Here is a 21,681-nt window from a genome sequence, read left to right as displayed (position 1 = left end):
CCTGGAGAAGAGAAGGCTGTGGGCAGAGCTGAGTGCGGCCGGTCAGGGCTTCAAGGGGGCCCAGAGGAAAGGGGGGGACAAGCTTTTTAGTAGGGCCAGCTGCAACAGGACAAGGGGGGATGGCTTTAAACTGAAGCAGGGGAGGTTTAGAGTGGATCTAATGAAGAAATTCTTTCCACTGAGGGTGGTGAAAGCCTGGGAGGGGTTGCCCAGAGAGGTGGTGGAGGCCCCATCCCTGGGAACATTCCAGACCAGGTTGGGATGGGGCTGTGAGCAACCTGATGTGGTTAGCGGTGTCCCTGCTCCTGCAGGGGGGTTGGGCTGGGTGGGCTCTGGGGGTCCCTTCCCACCCAAAACGTTCTGTGATTCTATGAAGCCATGCAGGAATTGGGCAGCAAGGCTGACCGACCACAACAGACAGTTGCAGGGAATGGGGGAGTTTGCATCCAGCATTAGCAGCTGGGCTCTGTCAGCTAAGCAAGACCAGCAGGTCCGGGAAAATCGGGCGTGCAGCAACGCTGACAGTGCTCTGCCTGGGCAACGTGCCACCAGCGGCACGGAGACAGCACGGAGCTGCCTGCCTGCGGGGGGAATACACCTCCGTGCAAACCCCCCCGACCCAGCATGGCTCCGAGTGCCGACAGCAAGTAGGAGCCCTCAAAGCAAAGACAGAGACGGAGGCCAGCAGCCCAGCCCGTACTGCCTGGCACCCACGGGGTTAGGGTCTCACCCTCGCCCCCACTGAAAGGAGGAGACCCCAGGTTTGGCAGCTTCGCCTCTGCGCCATGCCACGCGCGTGCAGAGACGTGATGGCCGGGCTGGGGAGCATGTTCCCTCCCAATGACATCAACGGTGCCAAGGCAGAGAGCTGTTAATTAACCCCGTTTATTGAAGGGCGGACACGTTCCTGCCTGGGCCCTGATTTTTCAGTCAGGCTCCAGTCCAGCAAGTGATTAATAACCCAGCATGCTGTGGGAAGAGTGCATCTATTATTCAAATTAATGAAATTATAATCAAGAGGTGACGAATTAGCAATTGCTCCTTGACTGGATATGGAAACTCATTAGCGTGCCAGGCGCTTCTGGGGTGCTCGCTGCGCTCGTAGGCTTGCAGCTGGAGAGGAGGGGGTCAGGCAGAGCAGATGGCCCCTCGGCGCAGCCGCGGGAGCACACACCCTGCCCACCCCCCAAAATAGCTGCAGCCACTGGAGAGCCCTCCGGTCCCACAAAGCTCCTCCACCTCCATCTCCTGTCCGACAGACGGACCGTTCACCCAGCATCCTGTTGCCTTCCCAAATGCCTGGTGGAAACGGGATTTCTTTCCCTCCCCCTCCCACCCCGGCCCCGATTTTTGTGTTTGGGCTGGCAGGATCATAGGGCAACATGAATGCTCGCACCGGAGTGGGGCGGAGGAAGGAAAACCCAGCGTTCTGCTGCCTGGAGCAAGGTGGCTGTGGCCGTGAGCAGGGGAAATGTGTGCACATGGGTCCAATGCTCTTTTTTGTGGAGGGTAGGGAACCTTATGCTGGAGGAGGAGCGAGCCAGAGAGGAAGGGGTGATGGCTGATGGCAAGATGCCGCCCCAAGGACGGGCTGCAACAGCCTCACAACCCTGACACTTCTGGGGTGTGGGTAAGGGACAGGTATCTGGAAGCAACAACCCGCCCTGGCGCTTTGGGGACTGGAGTAGGACTCGTGCATCGCTGGCGCAGTGGAGGCTGGGGGTCTTCCCCGACAGCCTGCGCTAGGCTGGGCTTACCCTTCCCCAGGGGGTACTCACCAATGTGCTTCCCGTACATGTGGTAGTAGAAGGAGACACAGTAATACTTGGCCGTAATGTTGTAGAGGGGGCTGATGAGCCGGGCTTTGTCTCCCGTCACCCGGGGCCGGGACGCCTCGATGAACATGTAATAACCTACGGAGCGAGAGGGAAAGGTGGGGAAAGGCAGCGCGCAATGGGTCGCCCTCCCTGCAAGCGATGGGATGACGGAGGCTGGGAGACCACTCCTCCTCTGGGAGGCTTTGCTCTTCCCATCCGCTCTGCACCCGCTGTGATCCCGGCCAGAGACGCTTGCAGGATGCCCGTGGCGCCTCCCCTGCCTCTGCAAGGATTTGGGGGGGGGCAGGAGAGGGGGGCGTCAGACCATGCACACACACATCTGCCTGGGCACAAGATGAGCCTTTCTTCTGCAGCCGGAGCAGCCCCAGCGCTGACCACGCTGCCTAAGGAGAAAACCAGAAGGAGGAGAAACCATTCCAGCCTCATTTCTCTGCCTTAAGCAGAAGCAGAGAGGAGCCGGTATATCTGGCCTAAACAATATTGTTATCTAAAGAGAACAATACCAAAGTAGTTGTTAACAACCCAGGGAGGAACAGATTAGCTATTTAATTTGTTGGCATCGTTTTCAATGCTCGATCAGGCTGCTGTGCTGAACACTAATGGGAAAAGCCATTTCCTCAGCTGGCCATTGGATGTTTCCCATTTTTTTTTCTCAGTTCAGAGATTTGTGTTTGCATGCAAATTTACTTTCCTCGTTAGAGAGAGGGGAAAGCCATATCCAGTTAAAATGGGAGCACGTACTCCATGGACGGCTAGCGTGAGCAATAGACACCACCAGTCTCCTCCAGCTAGAGGCGAAGCACTTGCTGCCAACTCGCCGGCAGCTCTCGCCTGGGCTCTCGTGCTCCAGCTTGGTGCTAAGGAGATCTGTTTGCCTCCCGGAGACCTTCTGTGAGCAAACAGCTGGCTGAAACCAGCAGGGCCGTTTCTAGGTGTTAGAGATGTTCTCCTACTTGTTTATCCTTTTTTGACTTCAAAACAAGCCTCAAATGGGACAAGGGCATTAGGCAGCAGGCAATTAGCTGGTAACAAGAACTAATGCTCGCACTACTCACTTAAACAAAGTCGTGGGCGTTTTAATTGTGTGCTTAATGCCAATCAGTAACATGCAAATTAACCGCCTGCTCCCCGCACCCTGCGCGGAGGAGAAGCATGTTGTGTGGAAAGCAGATCAGCGCTCCACCAGCTCCCCAGAGCCTTAGGACTTCCCAACAAGCCAAAAGGAACCCAGACATGTGCCTACCCTCCGGCGTACCGCTGATGTCCGTGGGGGGCCCCGTGTTGACGGTGCGCTTGGGGTTCTGGGTCAGGGCGTTCTGCCGGGTCCAGTCAAAGTTGTCCAGCTTGTCTTGCACGAAGCCGCAGATCTTCTCGTCCTCAAAGCGGCATGTGTTATCTGCAGGGAAGGGAAGGGGCTGGTCAGCCGCTGCTTTTTCAAGCCTCCTCCCCCAGCCAGGGGCTGCCTGGGCGCTTGCAGCAAGCTGCACGGCACTGCGACGCCAGCACTGCGGCTCGGCGTCAAGCGGGGGCCAGGCGGCCAGCCCCCGACCTCAGGGTGAGGCTGAAAAGGAATATCTCCGTGATTAGGATGATTATGGAAGGGTTAATCCAGGTTGATGGATGCGATGGTCTGACGAAATGGAAGAAGGCTATTAGGGCTAAAAGAGAAGGAGAGATTCTGCTGGGAGGTCTGAGGGGGCAAACGTAGAGGAGGGTAAAAGAGCATTGAAGGCAAACAGGCCACAAGGGCTTTTAAACCAGGACAACTTGATGGTAGAATAATTTCCCGAGGAGAAAGGAAAAAGCGCCAGCAGATGACCTCCCTTTGGGCTATATATTAAACTAAACTATGGCACACATGAAAAAAAATCAGCTGTGGAGAAGAGGTCAGCTCAGTGCTACAAATGTGTCATTTAGCTAGAGTGCATCCAATTTATACCAGTTAAAAGGCATATTTGGTATTGCAGCTTATGCTGGTTCCCCTAACAAAATAAGTCAGGCAGGTAAAAGATTTTTTTTTTATGTAGGATCAACCACATGTGCAATAGGGCTTGGTTTTATTACTACTGCAAGACAGTCAGGCCCTACAGCAATATTGTTAAGACAGGAGAAAAATCTTGTCCATAGACATAACCCAATATGGACTTGCAGAGACTGGAATGAATTGGACTTGACCAGGCTGAAGATTTACCACCTTTGTGGTTAAAAGGTAGTTCCCAAGCCACAAAAAGAAAGGCCAAGAACCAGCTTTGCACTGCTGACAGAGTAGGAGAGGGATGGGGGAAACAGGCAGAAGAAAAAGAAATAAGAGGTCCAAGACCTGATGTGAACATTGCTTTGTGTTCTGAAGGGTCCCTGGGCAGAAACTGGAGCTGGAGAAGGGGCTGAGAGTGGGATCTCAGACCTCACGAGTGGCGCAGATCTCTTCACCTTCTGCTGTGAAAGACGGAAGACATCCAGACATCCAGAAAGACATACAGAAAGGAAAAGAAGGCTCTTGCTAAGGGCTTGGATTGTGCCAGAAGCCTCATCCATGACCTGCTGGTACAAGACTCAACCTTTTGGGGTTTACCCCCCTCACTGTTCCCGTTATGACCAGATGAAGAGAAGCCCAAGTACCTACTTGGGCTCCCGCATTCCTGTACCTTCAGTGGTGTTTGCTCTGGTTCCTGGGCAGAAGGCTTTCTGTCCGAGCATGGGTGGCTCTGGCAGGGCATGTAGGGCTGAGGAGGACTAGCAAGCTATGTGCTGGGTGCCATGAATGGGATGGGCAAGGGAGGCTTTCTGCAATGCCAGGGCCAAAAGCTCCGGACATTTTACGTTGTGATGGAGATTTTACATTGTGTAGGAGCTTTACACACCTATCGTGCACACCAAAATCTGCCATCTTATACCAGAGAGGAGAGACTACCCATGAAATGAACAGCGTCTTGACTCTGAGATGCTGCACCTCCCAGTTCCTACCCTGCACCTATGGCCCTCCCCATACCCTCCCATTTGGAAATGAAAATGACCATCATCCAAAGGGATATCAAAAGCCTGCAGACCCCTCTGGCAGGGAAATGGGGTCGCCGTGCTGTTGTTCCCCCTTCTTGCCTGTCTCTCTCTCCAGCATCCCACCAAAGCAGTGAGAAAAGAGAGGACAGCCTCCTGCTGTGGCCCACAAAAAGGTCTTTGCCACCACAGGTCGGGCACTGTGCTGCAAGCCACGGCCTTGGTTCATGGCCCAGGGCAGCTGGGTTTTCTGTAAGCTCGGTGGGGAACGCCGCTCCTGCGAGCTGAGCACAGCCATCGGGAGCTTGGCTGGGCTGGCCACTTAACTGCTGATTAACCCTGGCTAAGTGCTTTCCGTTCAATCCGCTCATTTCTAATTAGCAACCTAATCCAAATTAGCCACTGCTCTGAAGTGCCGAGCACAGGGGGCCACATGGCAGCTGGAGCTGAAGGAGGAGGGAGGAGTGGGGAGCAGGGAGCGGACAACGGGGCAGACGCCTGTGGGGTCCAAGGCAGGGCAATTGTGTGGCCTGGGGGGGCCCTTCCATCCCCAGTGCAAGCAGATGGAAGGGAATAAGGGTGAGAAAGCAGCTTTTAAGGGTCCTTCTCCAGCCCTCATGGCTGAAAGGAGGGAGTTTGTGGCTGCACAAGACACCTACTGGTCCTCAGAGGAGGGGCTGGAGCCCACAAGCTTTATGATATTTCTGGCTTGGTCTAACACCCCAGCTTCTCTCTATTGGACCGAAGACAAACATTTGCGTGGCTCCAGCTCACAGGTTGCCAGCTGCAGTTAGAAGATGCAACTTCTCTCTTACGATGGCATTACCCTACACAGCAGGATCCACCGTGACTGTCCTTTTGCAATCAAAGGGACCGGGATGGTTTGCACCTCTGACCCTGTTGTGGCACATGAACCTTCAAAGGAGAAAGGTGACATCTTTCTCCTGCACAAAATTCCCTTAACAGGGAATATCATGTGGAAAGCAGAGCTGAACACTGTAACACAGGGGTCAGCCAGGCAACTGACTGAGAGGGAGCCAACCCACAAAGGACGAGGCACAGAAACCAAAGGCGAGGCAGATTTAAGGAGAAAGCCCAAGCTCAGCTGGAGATCAGAGTGAGCTGTGCAAGACAAGAGGACTGGGGACAGCATTCCCAGCTTGTCACCAAGGTCTGGTCATGCCAGCCAATGGATTGCTGTGCCTCATTTGTAAGAAGCCCCATGCACCCATGGGATGAGACTGCTCAGAGAAGAAGACTTGAAAGCTTGATAAGAGCTCTTCTAACGTCAAAACAGGGCCCTGGCTCCACCCTCTCCTCTCACGCAGATGCAGCTACTTCCAGAAGGCAACGCTTCTAGCAGAGAGCATAAAAGAGAGAAGGGTCCAATGCACCACAGATACCACAACATGACCAGGCTTATGTGCAACACCGTTTGCTGTGTGGGAGTTTATAACCACAGCACATTGCCTCTGCTTAGCTTGGGATCTCAAGGCACTTTGCAACAACTAATGAACATGGCTTTTTAACACCTCTATGAGGTAGCAGTGCCTCTTTCTATATATCTCCCACGTTACACGTGGGGCAACAGATGCACAAAAGTGTAGAGAGACACGTTTAAGGTCACAGCAGGCAGTGCCAAAGCTGGAAACAGAACCCAAGCGCTCTGACTCCTGGTCCTTCGGTTTAAAACAAGCCACAGGAAGGCAAAGCCCCTGGCATTTCTCCGAGCTAGAAGTGGAGGTGCCCAAAACAGCTGGGAGATGTTCGGTGTGGTTTGGGACACTGCCAGCATGTCACCTCTGGATGGTTATTAGCGAGGCTCACCAGGAGAAACCTGGCGGATCCAGCCAAAAAGAAAGCCTTTAAATGACCTCCTGGGTCTCAGAGGACACGGCGGTGATCTGACTGTTGACCTCGGTTGTGTGAAGCAAACCTTCTGGCAGACTCACACCATCTGCCAGGGATCCTGGCTCAGCACCGCGGCACAGAGGAAGCTTCCTGTTTAAAAATGAAACAACAGATTTAAATATTGAACGCAGAAGTTGTTGGCTGGATTGTGAGAGGCGCGGTGGAGGTGGCAGGGGAGCTGGTTCCTCAAAGGCTGGAGTTAGCGCTGTCTTCACCAAGCAGATTTCCTTGGCAGGCTTTGCAGTGGCAGCAGCTCAAAGTGCAGGGACGTTTGCTCCCAGTTACAGACACCTCCCTGCATTCCCAGCGGAGAGACCCTCTGCCGTGGCTATTAGCATTTCTTGTTGCTTTTGCCTTCTTGAGAAACATAATGGAGGTTTTCATTTCAAGTCCGTAGGGGGAAGCCATCCCTGGTCCTGAAATTCTGGCTGCCAGATGAATGCAGAAAATAATCATAATCCTATTCTAGCTGCAGACTACGGGTGAATAGCAGATGAAGCGCACTTGAATAAAATTGCCTTCGTCATTTAGCTGTGGTCTGATGACAGAAACTGGCTTGGAGCATAAGGGACTACGCTCTGAGCCTCAGCTCTGTTGCAGACCTGCTGCGCGACCCGCAGGCTATCACCTTCTCTCTGGAGATCAGTTTCCCCATCTAGAAGATGAAGACGATGAAAACTGTATCATGACCTCAGGGTATGTTGGGATCTAAGAAACAGCATTTAACAGCCTTTTCCATGGTTAAGTTTCTAAAGCACTGACAACCAGTAATGGTAGAAAGCTTCAGAGTACTGTAACTGGTTGGGTCATACTGGATTGACATCTGCTTTAATACCTCCATCTGCAACAAGGGGATGATATGGCCCAGACAATCCTATTTGCCACCACGATACAAGGACTTGCTGGCAGTCACCTTTTTTAACCTTTGCGTTACACACATTCCTGAGGAATGGGCACAGATTTGAGGAATCCAACGCTAAACACCCAGCTCACATCTCATTCCCACATGTTCCTACTGGGGCACCAACCTCCAGTCCCTCTGGACCAAGGCGTTATCAGAGATGGAACACACAAGCACTAGACAGTGAGCAATGAGCCAGGGTAATCTACAACCACCAGCATCTGGTACTGATCACCACCCATCGTACTTGCCCATGATCCCAAAACATTTTAGCACCACACACAACCAGACCGCAGATACATGAGAAATAGTATTGCTGCTCTGGAAGGGCAAGACACGCCAGCCAAGAGAAAAAAAACCCGGCAATCCATATGCTTCTTAGTGCCCTCATCGCCAGGCTTGCATGGCTGCATCTGCTAGAACCAGGGAATCCAAACCATCCACTGCTGATGAGTTGGAATAGCTTGTGGGGCAGCACCGCAGCATTTGGGTTAGAAAGTGAAGGCTATATCCAAATTAAATTGCAGGGGAGAGGTAAGAAGGATGGAGCAGACTCCCCAGCACTGGAATTTAGCCCTGACATTAAAATGACCAGTTATTCTAAGAGATCTCTAATTGAATACCTTAGAATTAAGACAATTCTAAGACCGTTTTTTAAAGATAAATTCTGTTTTTTAGACCCAGATTAACTGATTTTTAAGAGTCACGGTCAGTTTTACTGCTAACCTTGAAATATTTGAAATCCTCAATGCCTTTTGTTCACTTCCTCTGCTTTTACTTTGCTTTTGCATTATAACCCCCGTATCTGCCTCTGTAACCGTGCCACATGCATGCCTGCCCCAATGTCATTAACATCTTATTAGGCTGAGAGAGAAAATGCATGAAGAAATAATTGTATTAAGTGACTCTCAGAGTTTGTAAATTAATCACCATTGTGCATACCCTTGGATCAGGCTGCCAGAGGCATTAATCATCTCATTTTTGCCTTTCGCTTGAGAGCTCTCAATGTTTGCTCCCAGAATTTGGCTGAGCAACCTAGCGTGAGGATACCTTTATGCTCCTGTCCCAACCCTTTTCCCTGGGGGTGGTGGTAGCCAGGGGAAGTGGGAAAAAAAGAGGTAGTAGCAGGGATTTCCATGTTTCTGGGATGAGAGTCTGGGAACGGAGCTGTGGCCCAGAGATGGAGCTAAGAGCCTTTGGACTTATATTTGGCTGGCAGCAGGTCTGAAAGGAAGGGGCACTTCTGAAAGCAAGGGTGGTGGGTGCAACTTTAGGCAGTCAATCCCAAGGCGTGAACTCACAGGCAAGACCCAGAGGTCCCAATATCCAGCACAGCTGGGGCAACTTATATTAAGGAGAAACCCTAAGCCTTGGGTTCACTGCATGAAAATACAGGCATGGCTGAGTTATCCTCCACCAGAGGGAAATTTCACGCAGTCGTTCTGGTCTCAATCAAGCTGCCAAAGCAACCCCAGGCGAGCAGTGTGAAGGCTCGGTTTACAAAGACCCCAAGAGGCTGATTACAATTAGGACTGAAGTTGCTCTGGCTTTTACCAGTGATTTAGGCAGTGTAAAAGCCAGTGGCAAAAGGCCAGGTTTTGTCACTTCCTCCCGCGGGCTGGGACGCTTGCCTCCTCCAGCGAGTACCGAGGGACACGTTCTGGAGTGGGTCCCTGGCAATGTGCTCCGTGTTTCCCAGCAAGTTGTCTATGGAGAATGTGTAAGGAGGACCAGAAAGTGGGGAAGAAGCAAAGCAAAGGGAATCAAGAATTAGAGCCAGAAAACCCTCTGACTCTACAAGAAGCTCCCGTGCTCAGCTTTCAGGCAGAGTATGGTTCATCAAACCATCCTCAGAGAGGATGCAAGAATGAACGCCCCATGGCTGCCCTAAAGAGGTAACCCCATACTGTGGTTCCTGCCTGCTGCTGCCTAATCCTGGCTTCTCCTTCCCACTGCTCCCCTGCAGTGCAGCAGTAGCACTTGCCTATGTGTACACAGAGTCATATATAAAAAGGCTGAATGCTGACTCGGCAGCTGGATATGGGGAGAGAGAAACAGCTACATGGAACCACCTGCTCCCCATGGACCAGCAGCAAGTAGTCTGCCCATCTCTGCCCAAGAGCTTTGCCTGGGCTTATATCCAACAATCGAAGCAAAGGGACTTTGTTTCATCCCCTGAAGATCACTCCACCACTACTTACAGCACACTAGAAATCCGCTTTTGTGCTCGATGGGCACCATCGTGCTGTATATTCTGCTCTCAAAATCAATGGGAATGCTGGGTGCTCAACAGAAATGGGCCAGCATCTTGGCAGGAACGACCAGAAGGTAAATAAGCAAGTAAACAGTGATGACACCAGAGGGAAAGAAGAAAGGGACTGTGGTCAAAGAGTTTGCAGAAAGACCAAGATCTGAGCTGGAGACTGCTCCATACCAGCCTGCAGAGATGTCAAGTGGCATCTTTCCCGGTCAGAAGAGGACGGGGGATATACATTCCTTAAACACAGATATTTTGGGGAACATTTAATAACCTGCTTACTGCATGCAGGCTGCCAGTGTCGGAGGGAAGGTGGGTTCAAGATCGTAACCTACCCAGTCACAGAGACACCAGGTGTGAGTGGGAGGTCTCTGGTGTATACCTCCTGGCAATAACTCGAGGTACCACAAATTACTTACTGGAAGCATTAGTGTGCGCAATTTCATCCTCTTTTGGGAAAAACGATTTGGCAAAGCCAGCTGTGTATTCCAGCTGTTTGGCTTTCCTGATCTGCTGGAGCACCTGACTAACATGCATCACATTCAAAATATAAATACAAAGGTCTTGTTGCTTACCTGTTGGGTTGGGATAGTTGATTGCTGGAAGAGGAAACAGAAAAACAAGTCAGAACAGCGAGTACTCCCTCAAATGGCAAATCACAATTAAAGTCTGAAAATAAAACAAACACATCAAGAAAGGTCATAGATGCACAAATCTCCTAGCAGCATCCCTGTGAAACAGCACTGCTCCGTGCCTGCCTTGGTGATGGAACAAGATGCTGACTCTCTGATCCAAGCAACAGCAGACCTTAAGAAAACCCCACCTAAGGGATGATCCTGGGATTGCACAGGGGAACCCTTCTGGCAACCCAAGCAGTTTCCTTCTGGAGCAGCCATTGGGAGAGCACCTACTTAGATAGCAAAGCTTGGTGTCTAAGAGGGACATCAAAACAGTTTGAGACACTGTGGAAGTCAGGTATGCTGGGGACACCAGACATGTTGTCACTCCACAGGACAGGAGGGTTGTGTGAAATCATGCAAGCATAGGAGGAGAGGGATCTGTACTTTCTGCTGAAATACAGGGTCCAAACTCCTGAGGGCATTAAAGGAATCATAAATTTGTGAGAATGGGGAGATTTGTTAGCTGCTGGGATGCCGGGGAGAGAAGCATGGTCAATGATATCAATGGGATGATCTGGGATTCAGGGTATTGGATGGAGCTACTGTCTACGAGTAGTTACTTAGCAACTACTTAGGAAGGGAACTGTGCATTCAGCCCTGGAAAGAATTAAAGCCCCCTGAAATCCTAAATCCTCTTAGTTTTATGGGCATGTGGCTAATACGCAGTGTCCAGCATCTGTTCTCTGAAATATGGCGTTGTGCCAGATCTGCAGCATGGCCTCACCAGTCACTGGGGCTTTTGGGCTCTCCTGCCCAGAGAATGGAGAGCGCCAGTGAGAGCTCCTGGGTGAAAGATGAGTGGAGACTGGTCCTCAGAAGTGTCTATCTAGTGCTCTGCATTGATGGCAACAGGCAAAATATGGCCAAATGTGCTACCACCGTGCCATCAAAACTCCACAGAGCAGAGAGATCCACCCAAGGGTCACGGGAGACCATGTCTAGGCATATCCATGTCCCTAGGTCTGAGGCTCGAACCTGCTCTTGTAGCCAGGACCAAGGAGGAGACACCTACGTTCCATGTACTGGATGATGCGGGCAGCCATATCCCCAGCCCCAAAGCTGGTGATGGGTGTCAGGCGAACTTCATAGCTCTGAGGCACTTTCAGGTTGGGCAAGATGTGCTCCAGCAACAGGCCTTTCTCCATTTTCTGCACAGGAATGAAGGTTTGGATGGTGTTTCTCTGAGCCAGCTGCATAGAAAAAGAACCCACAGCATTATGAAGATCCTGAAACTGGAAACCTGAGGGATCCCATCCACCATCCACATCTTATTCCTCCTCTTCCTATACAGACAAGTACACCTGGTTTATCAGTGAGAATTGGCTTGAAAATTCCCAGTCCTGGTACAGAACAGCAATCAGGAGCCTGAGCTCTCTCTGAAAGAAAGCCTTCAGGTCCTCCTGACCAGGGGGACAACTTGAACAGGTCCTGGAGCATCTGTGTGTCAGAACTAACATCTCCAAGAGGGGAAGAACGAACACAATCCACCTCCATTCGTGCAATCAGCACAGCATTTTACCAAGATACCCTTCAGTTCACAACCACTGCTGCGGAATTCACTCAGTTGCTGCCTGGGTCCTGCAGCATTTCATTGGGACCTGTCTACTGCCACGCTTCCTCATCACCCTTCCATAGGATTCACCCTGGAACCCTAGCCCATGCCGCCTCCGCAGACCAGAGCAAGGAGTCCAGTTCAAATCAATGGTCTTCTGGAATCATCCATAGCCACCCTCACCCCCTCCCACCTTTCTCTGGTGCCCACCGAGGAAGGAGCTGAACCATGCTACTGAGCCATAGCAGCCTGCACATTTGCTCAGTCTGCTAAGGCAGCAGGGAAGTTTCAAGAAAACAACGGGAAATATATCGTTGTCAAAACCACCACCGCTAAAAATGATGAATTATGTGTCAGTAAACTTCCCCGCCACAGTCATGCTTGCTTGGCAGGGGAAGGACAAGAACAAGGCTTGCACTGTGAAGATGCAGTTTGCTGCCTCTTTCTGTGCAGTACCTGGATCCTTGTGACAAGATTTGGTCCTGGTGTGTTACTGGGGACACTGGTCCTGGTAAAAAGACCTTTGGCAAGGCTTTTCATGGCCCAGTGTTCACTGTCCCAGGCACTAAGCCTCCCCCTGCCTTTGATGAAACCCTCTAGGCTGACAGGTTTCATCGCAAAGGCAATTGTCCTGATAGGCAGGCTCAGCGTTCATCATTAACTCTGAAGTTACAGGATGGCTGGAACAGGGATGCGGCGAGGAAGGTTTACGGCAGATCTGTCAGTGTGGGACAAGAAGATGGAGTGAAAGCATGGCAGGAGCAAAGGCCATCAGCAAGGCAGGGCAGGGGAGCAATGCAGATGTGGTGCTTGGTAAAACAAGCACATGCAGCCCCTCCATTGACTGCCTCCAGCCCTAACCTTCAGTTCAAACACAGAAGCAAATGGCTGCCGCTGGAGAGCTTCCCATGCCAGAGTCTTGCCCATTTCCAACGTGGCAGGACCCACCTCTTCAGCTCAGACTGCTCTGCCCACAGGTCAGACGGTGCTCCCAAGCAAAGGGGCAGGGCTGGACCAGATCCTGCCATGGTACTGTGTCAGGGCAGGGACTGGCCCCTGGGAACCTGTGGCTGCATATGGTCCTCACGTTGAACAACAACTTTCTACCTGCCTTCCAGACTGCACCTAAAAGAGACCTTCGTACCAAAACAGATCAGGGTGCAAGTTGCTTAAGGAAATGCAACCCAAAACATTCTATGATTCTATGATTCTATGCTTTCTGCACCCTCCTCCTCCTCCCCCGGGCAAGATGGATTGGGAACTGCTCTGGTGCCTTTCCACAGCTTGGTGCCTTCCCATAAGGAGCAGTCCTGGCGGGCAGGACCAGGGCAGTGGCTCTGGGAACCAAGCATGAACTTGGCACCAGGAGGCTGCCAAGATCCATTCCCATCAACAACGCCTCACCTGCACGCTCGCAAGCTGGGTGCTGATCCAACCGGCGTGCCTACCGCCCAGCCCTCCCGGCTGCCAGCCCTCCCCTCCGCCAAGCCAGAGCTCCCAGCGGCAGCGATCTCACCCGGGATCATTAGTGCCAGACCCCCAATTATCTGGGAGGAGAAGAGGGGGTCACGAGCCAGAAGCGGGAGGTTGGAGCTGTACAGCTTCTGGTGTGGGGCTTTTTGGGGAGCGGAGCCTGACTGAGGGGGCTGCTCCTCCCCGCAGGCTGCCAGGAGCCAGGGTGCTGGGAAGGCAGCCAGCAAACAGGAGGAGGTCAGGAGCCATTTCCCTCGTCTAGACATAACCTTTAGAAGAGAAACAAAATGGAGAGGTGGAGAGAAGCCTGAGGGTGAGATTCAGGCAGTGCAAATTCCACCTCAGCTGGGAGTTAGGTAGAATTTGGGTAGCTAAAGCCTCTGGGAGCAATGACAAATCACTTACTCTCCCAAATCACCTAATCCAGGACAAACTGAGAAATCAGCCTCCAGTCTGGACTGCAAAGCTCTAGATCCCCCAGTTGAGTCTACCCTCAGGGGCATGTGGGTTTAACCAAATAAATACCGCCCAGGTTTGGCTGTGAAACAGAAATTAATAAAGGCACGTATGTCCCCCATGGGTCACAACTGTCCTGCTTCCCAGAGAGATGGGGATCACCAGGCAATGGGAAAGGCACAGCCGGGGCCTGGCACGTGCCTCACCTTGGAGCACAGGGGAGAAGTTTTGTGAGGGTCTTTTCCCTCCACCAAATACTTTTGACCCAACTCTTCTCTCAACCTCTGTCCTCTCTATTCAACCTGCAGCTTGGACAGACAGAGCAACAGGCTGCCAGCAAGGCTGCTCTGCACATCCTTACTACAGTCCCTACTGTCCCGGCATCCCGACAGAACTGGCCCGGGATGTCTTTGGGAAGACTGGCTCTTCTGGGTGAAAAGCAGCAGGGGCCAAACGTCTCCCCTGGGCGAGCTGCAGCCATCAGGAGAAAGGGCCAACTGTGCTGCCAGCACAGTTTAAAGGGCATGAAAGTTAGGGCAAGGGAGCAAAAGGGGACAGCTCCAGCCAGCCGCTTGCTCTGGGCACACAGAGCCGGTGCCAGCGCGTAGCCACCAGCACAGGTCCAGCAGACAGAGATGTTAAGGCCAAGGTCTGGCTCTGCCTCCCCCTCCCTAAACACCTCCCCCATTGCCAGCAGCAGGTCTGAGCAGAGCTGCATGCATCAGTCCAGCAGGAACCCATTTTTTAATCCTCCGCTTCAGTCACCCGCTGCTGCCCTCGTTCTGCTCTGTGCATGCTCCTCTCTCATGCTACCCTGGTATCTTCTTCCCTCCACCCCCTCCTCAGCCTCCTTCCGCCTTCCGATCATGCTGGCCCAGTGCTCCAGCTTAATATTGCTGCGGTGCAGTTAATAAAGCAGAGGCAGGCGCAGAGGACAGTGAAATGCTGGCCACCTTATTAGAGATGCTGAAGCCTCAGCGGAGGGTCTCACGCAACAAGCTCATTCATCACCGGGCTCGGGATGCTGCCATGGGGCCAGAACAAGAGCACAGCGCAACGCACAGCCTCATCTCTGCCTTCACCTCCTTCCATTTCCAATAATGAGAGGGAGGGGATGGGAAGGGAAAAAACCAACCCAACCCACAGTTTCTACCAGCCAGCTGTGAATATCACGCAGGCTGCAGAGGGGAGAATGTTCTTATAGAATCATAGAATGTTTTGGGTTGGAAGGGACCCCTAGAGCCCATCCGGTCCAACCCCCCTGCAGGAGCAGGGACACCGCTAACCACATCAGGTTGCTCACAGCCCCGGCCAACCTGGCCTGCAATGTTCCCAGGGATGGGGCCTCCACCACTTCTCTGGGCAACCCTTGCCAGGGTTTCACCACCCTCATTGGAAAGAATTTCTTCCTTAGATCCAGTCTAAACCTCCCCTGTTTCAGTTTAAAACCATCCCCCCTTGTCCTGTCACAGCTGAATCTTGCAGAATGGGCTCACTAAAAAACACCTTACAAAGGGCAAAATCAGCCCCCAGTGGGACATACATATTCATGTGCAGCCTGTCCCTTTCCCCTGCCACTTGCAAGCCGTATTAGCAGCCGAGGCAGAGCACGCTCACGTGCTCATAGCCACTTGGCCATCAAATCTCCGGGACCTGCAAACTAGGGCTGCCCTTTCTCATTCCTCACCATCCCATTCTGTTGGCAGGTATTGTCTGCCCAGTTCCCCGTCTTATCCTTTGAGCTGGCTCCTGATGCTTAGGGAGCGCTCGTCCCACCAAGCGCTGGGCGGTCTCACAACCAGCTGCACGTTAAGCGGCTGCGTGTTTGTTTGCGGGAGAAATTAGAACGAAACCCTGTTTCATCACCAAGCCCCAGGGAATTGTTGCAAACACCAGCGAGGAAAATGTACATCAAAATCATGCAGATTCCCCAACGAGCTGATCAGAGCGAAGGAACCGTGCTGCGGGCACCCAGCTTCCCAGCGTTGCTCTTCACTCCTGCCACCCTGCCCTCACTGGTCCCGCTTCTTCAGCACCTTCTTCGCTCGGGGCACAAGGGCTAGCGCTGCTTTCCAGCATCTCCCCTCCAGACCCTTTCCACACGCGCTCGCCGTCTCTCCCTTTTTTCTCAGCCTCATTCAAATTCCCCTGGCTGCTCCTTCCCGCAGCACAAACGCAATGGGGGTGGCTGCCCACGCTCCCACTCCATCCTCACCAGCTAACCCCAGACGCGGGCGCTGGGAAAGCTCCCGGCCCCCTGCCCCAGCCAGGCTCCATCCCTGTCTCCAAAGGGAGAGGGGACGGTGGACAAAGGCAGGCTGGTGTGGCACAGCAGCCTCGCACGCAGGCTCCCCCCCTCCGACGGGCTCTCCCTCGCCCCCCGCACAGCTCCGCAGAGGAGCACAGCAGGCAGATGCTGAGTTCCCCCCATCCCAGCCCTCATCTCTCATCGGTGAAGGTCAGGACACTCCAGAGAGCAGACGTGCACAAGGACCAGGAGCCGTGAGGAGCCTGGTGGTGCGGGAAGCACAGGTTATCTGAAATAGGTTTGAAAGACGCACGGGGCAATAATGTGGACAAAATAATCAACTGCCCAGGCAGCTGGTGAGCTGCAGTCTTCAAGCAACCAGCAAGGTGATCTTCAATGCTCAGCACCCTGGCAGCAGGAGGTGCGCGAGCATCTGTGTCTCTCATGCCCAGGAGAACTGACAGTCTCAGCCGAGCTGCCCAGTTTCTCATCAGGCATGGACAACCCAGTTTAGCCTGGTCCAGGGGCCTGAAGAAGGTGACAGCAGCACAAGGGCACTCTAACAGGCAATATCAAAGAAAGAGCCTCCCATTTTTACCAGTTCAGCCTGTTTGCCAACAGTCTGGGACGCACTATATAGCTCTGTCCTAAGGGGCTGCAGGCACCATCCAACATCAGATTTCCCCTGTGGCTGCGACTGCCATGAATTCATCCCAACAAAACCCAGCTAAGACACAGCTTCTCCCTTCCAAAGGGAACGTCGTTCCCAAAGACCAGCAACGATCACACTATCACCCTCAACATGATGGGCCTGGCAGCATCTATGGCCTTGAACCGGTGAGAGCCAGGAAAGATACCCCTGAGCACCCCATCCTAGGGACTGAGAAGGGCCGAGCTTTGTTACGGCACTAGCAACAAGTCCTGGGATGAACACGGGGCTCTGCAATGCAAAATACCCTGCTACCTCAGCAGACATGCCTTGCCCTCAATTTCTGCCCCAACGCCACCTCCAACGCCACAGGATGCCCTGGAGGGAGGTAACTTCAAAGAGTTTAGATGCCATGGACTTCTTAAAGTTAAAAAAAAAGAAAAAAAAAAAAAAACCACAAGGAAAAGATTTATGTGCCAGAGTTTACAGTATCAAAGACTGAGAGCACATTATCCAAGGGTCAGATCCATTCTCCACTGCTGGAGAATGAGAGCCCAGAAGATGAGTTCCATGGGTAGAAATAAGATCACTACAAATTCCTTGGGAGAAGAGGAATGAAAAATGCTCAGAAACAGGGGCAGGAGGGAGGTGGAGACAGGGAATTTTAGGAACCTCTCCTGAACATGAGGCTCCAATATTTTCCACAATGATGGAAAAAAACATGCCACCAATCGGACCCTTCTCTCCCACTTCTTCCCATGGACTTTGTGGCACACAGCAATGGATTGAGACCACGGTCCTTGATGTCCCCTTGACACTACAGGACAGAGCAGAGGAAGACGGTTTGTCTTTGACATTGCAGTTGAACACCACAGATTGGATTGTCTCTCTCTGTATTTTGGCAGAGGGATAAAAGCCCTCTGCACTGGCAGCCCCCTCCTATCCTCCAAGAGTTCAGAGAAGGGAAAAGCACGGCCACGTTCAGGGACAAAGTGGGGGAAGTATACTCCTGGCTGACAGAGTCCAGTCCCCTGTCACCACAGGGGTTACCTCTGCTTCTTTGCTTTATGAATGTACCACATCCCATCTTGAAAGCCATTCCCATTTGGCCTGCATGGCTGTTCCAGAGCCTGACTGCCCTAACATTTCCAGCCTGAATTTATTCGTAGGCAGCTTGCACCCAGTTGATCTGGTGCCAGTATTGTCCTTTAGCTTAAACGGCTCTTTCCCCTCCCTGCTGCTTGACCCCCTGAAGCTTTCATAGACAGCAATCCCACCCCCTCTCAGCCTTTTCTTTGCTGGGCTAAACAAGCTGAGCACTCTGTGCCTCCTCTTGTAACACAGACTCTCACTTTGCCTTGATCTACTCTATTTATGGTTTTCTGCACCGTCCCACTTGCTGGAGGTGGGTATTCCAGCATATAGGATGCAGTAGCACTTCTCCACCTTGCCTGGAAGTACCTCAGGCTTCACCTAGGAGTACATTCACCCCTTCTCACACCTGCACCTTACCAGCAGCTCCTTCCAGTCAACTCACTTACCCACATCGTTCCTCCACTTCAGTTTTTTCCCACTAATGAGCTCCCAGCCTGTAGCAGATTCCTCTGATAGCACTCACCAGGTGCATGACCTTGCATATGTACTGCTGCATTTCAGCCCACCTGAGCCACTCCAGGAGTTTTCCATCTTTCAGATCTTCTTTACAATATCCTGATCCTTCACGGAGTGGCATTGCCTCCCAGCCTGCTGTCAGCTGCACAAAATTTCACCAGCACAACACTAATAGGGGACACTGACCTGACTGGCTGGTATTAGCCATGGGAAAGATGCCTGCCCCCTCAGCAGGGTAACTGCCACCTAGAAAAGCCCTTTGGGTAAGTTTTGGGTAGTGGAGAAAATTGGGTTTGGATATGAAGACAGTTACTGTGATGTTTCTCTATAATCTCTCACCAAACTTCCTCTGCCTGTCAGAGGAAAAAAACATTTTCCTGGGTTAGTACTTCATCACCACCTTGAATGGAAGTGATGTCAAGCATTAACAGCATCAATTAAAGGGGCTAGGGTAAGTTTAAAATTGGATTTCTTTCATCTTCCTTCCTCAATGACCATTACTCATTAGGGGTTTCCAGAGCAAATAATCACATCGCAAACATAAAGTTGGCATTTGCCAGACAAGCACACCAGTGAACTGAAATTCGTGCCTACGTGGTTCAGTAGTCAAGCACACAGGTTCAGATCCAGGGGTTAAGCAAGTACGGATGACCAAAGCAAATCCATTATTGAGTCTAAATGAGGAGTCCTGGAAGCTTTTTCTCCTAAATTGTCCCTACCAGGAGGCTCCTTTTCTGGGCTGAGACATGCCCAGCTCCAAAGAGAGAAGCAGCTGCGACCTTCAGTAGCTACGGAGGACAGCTGGAGCCACCTAAGCCAGGAGACGGTCTCTCTCCCCTTCTCGCACACGCAATCAACTGCCCATCCTCATTAGGAGCCGGGAGCAGCAGTTTACAGCTGCCCAGAGAAGCCAAATTGGTGCTGTCATGAATTACTGTAAGTGCTTGTTCCACACTCTTCAGTAATGTCTTTCATTAGGGGCTGATCAGAAAGCAATATGTATTTTATTAGCATATGTTCCCTGGTCTAAGAAGAACAGACCTAATCTTCACTCTGTCAGGGAGACAGTCAAGTAAAAGCCTTAACTGAGGCACAGCACGACCGGCAACTTCGTGAGCCATGGGCTTACCGGGACATCGCACGGCTGCACGTCCTGAGGAGGGGGAGCCTGGGGGCTGGAGAAGAAAAGGGTGAACTGGTGAATCTGGTGATGGGAGCCACGCGCTCCCCAGTCTGGGCAAGGAGCCTGCGACGGTGTCACTGTGGCTGGTACCGAGCTAAGACAGGTTACGTGTACATCTAGCTATGCTTGTTATCTCCTGCTGTCTCACAGACCTATCTTTGATCCTGAAGGCACATGTGGTCCTTCTGTTCAGACTGGAAGCTCTATACCACTGCTGCAAGATCCTACCTGTTCTTGACTATGCACTGCAGAGCCTGAAATCGCCTCTCCGCCTGCAGCATGGGCATCAGCTGAATAAGGGACAATATCCCTCATGTTGCTCCACAGCCCCCTCCTGCCCAGAGCAATGGTTCCTGTTTGGTTTGAGGCTCACATCTGAAAATCGGCACTGCTCGGTGCCTTACTGGATCCAGCTTCACACCCATCCCTAACCTTGGTGAGTACAGTCTCCTCTTCCACCCATTTCCTTGCACTGGACATGACCGCCTGCAGCCAGACCCACATAGGTGTTTATGTACCGTGCTGTCACTGCTTCTGGCTCCAAGGAGGAAAACCAAGCAGGCTCTGCATAGCCCAGGTTTGCTCAGCTGCTGCGGGGTTGAGTTCTGAGATATTTTGTCTCGAACATGGTTGTGACTTACCAAGGGAGGCATGCTCCGCCAGCAGGAGTTGCCATCTCCCAGGCCTCTTTTTTTGGGTTCTCTACAGGTGCTGGCAGCGCCCACTGTTAGGGCACCTTTACCCTTAAACCCAACAATTAATAAAGGATGGGGCTATTGCTTACCAGAGCAGAAACAGCCTTTGTGTGGGACTATGAGGTGCTTAGGGACAGGGTTTAGTGGTGGGATGGCAGGGTTAGGGTAACGGTTGGACGTGATGATCTTAAAGGTCTTTTCCAACCTAGACGATTCTATGATTTTATGAGGACTCTGCTTCCCAGTCTGGTTCACGTAATGGAAGCATACAGGTAAGCACCATTCCAGAGCCTATGGCCACCTCTAACTCGGCTGTACTTGCAGTCCTGTCTCTAGTGAAGAAGGGGCAGGCAGCCCAGGAGACGCAGGGAGAGCCACAGAGCCCTTCGCATTACTCCATGCTGCCTGCGCTGGCAGCGTGACTGCATAAGTTTCGTTTCTTTATGAAACGGAGTCAAAACATCTTTCTTAGTGCCTACTCCTGCCTGCTTGTCACTCGCTATGGGAGAGACTACATCGCCCTTCCAAACCCTTCCCCCTTCACACACACTCTCGTCTCCAACACGTTCCAGGAAGCGAGAGCCAGGAATAAAACCCAAAGCCTGAACCAAAAAAAGAAAGAGAAACAAAAGAAAGAAGAGGTGGAAAACAGGAGGGGGAACAGGGACGGGGAAGAAGGTGCACGAAGAAAAAGACTCTGAAGCAGTAGGAGGAACATGGGCTGACTACTGAAAACAACAGACGAGCAGAGTAAAGGGGAGGGAGCTGCATCACAGCCTATCGAGAGGGACTCTCAGAAAGGCTCAATAACTAGCGGGTACCCCTTGAAGCCACCGAAGGAGGGTGGATAAGAGATGCACACAAAGGACTCACTTTTATCTTTGATACCTGGCAAGCATTTTTCATCCTGCGCTCAGCTTTGTACGACGCAAGCCAACAGCCTGCTGGATACGAACAAGCACAATGGTGTGAAAACAACATCTCAAGCCTGCGAGGCTGGTACGAGGGGTATATTGGTTGGGGGAATGTGATTATCTCTTCTCTCACATTCTCCTTACCCTGAATGAGCGCTGAACAGTGGTGTTAGGAGCTAGAGATAGATGAGATTTTGCTACTAGATGTGTTTTAAGATCACACGAGCCTTTCCAGCGCGATTATTTGTACTGTTCTTCTCAGGCGCTGTAACTATTCCAAGCAGAGCTAAGAGTGGGAAAACCATAATTATTCCCTACA

The 21,681-nt window shown here is 52.0% G+C and overlaps 1 protein-coding gene across 1 annotated transcript in view; it reads right to left on the bottom strand.

Moving 5' to 3' along the window:
* MDGA1 (MAM domain containing glycosylphosphatidylinositol anchor 1) overlaps positions 1-21,681 on the bottom strand; it is a 111,666-nt gene that overhangs the window by 20,130 nt on the left and 69,855 nt on the right. The window contains exons 14-17 of the mRNA XM_009637226.2: positions 11,594-11,771; positions 10,477-10,500; positions 3,082-3,234; positions 1,779-1,913 (exon numbers count right to left, since the gene is read on the bottom strand). Of these exons, the coding sequence (XP_009635521.1) occupies positions 1,779-1,913; positions 3,082-3,234; positions 10,477-10,500; positions 11,594-11,771 (490 nt within the window). The remainder of the gene's footprint in view (positions 1-1,778; positions 1,914-3,081; positions 3,235-10,476; positions 10,501-11,593; positions 11,772-21,681) is intronic.

The sequence above is a fragment of the Egretta garzetta genome, unplaced genomic scaffold (assembly GCF_000687185.1).
Source record: "Egretta garzetta isolate BGI_Z169 unplaced genomic scaffold, ASM68718v1 scaffold574, whole genome shotgun sequence".
In the NCBI taxonomy this organism is placed as follows: Eukaryota; Metazoa; Chordata; class Aves; order Pelecaniformes; family Ardeidae; genus Egretta; species Egretta garzetta.
This window is presented reverse-complemented; position numbering and strand designations above follow the sequence as displayed.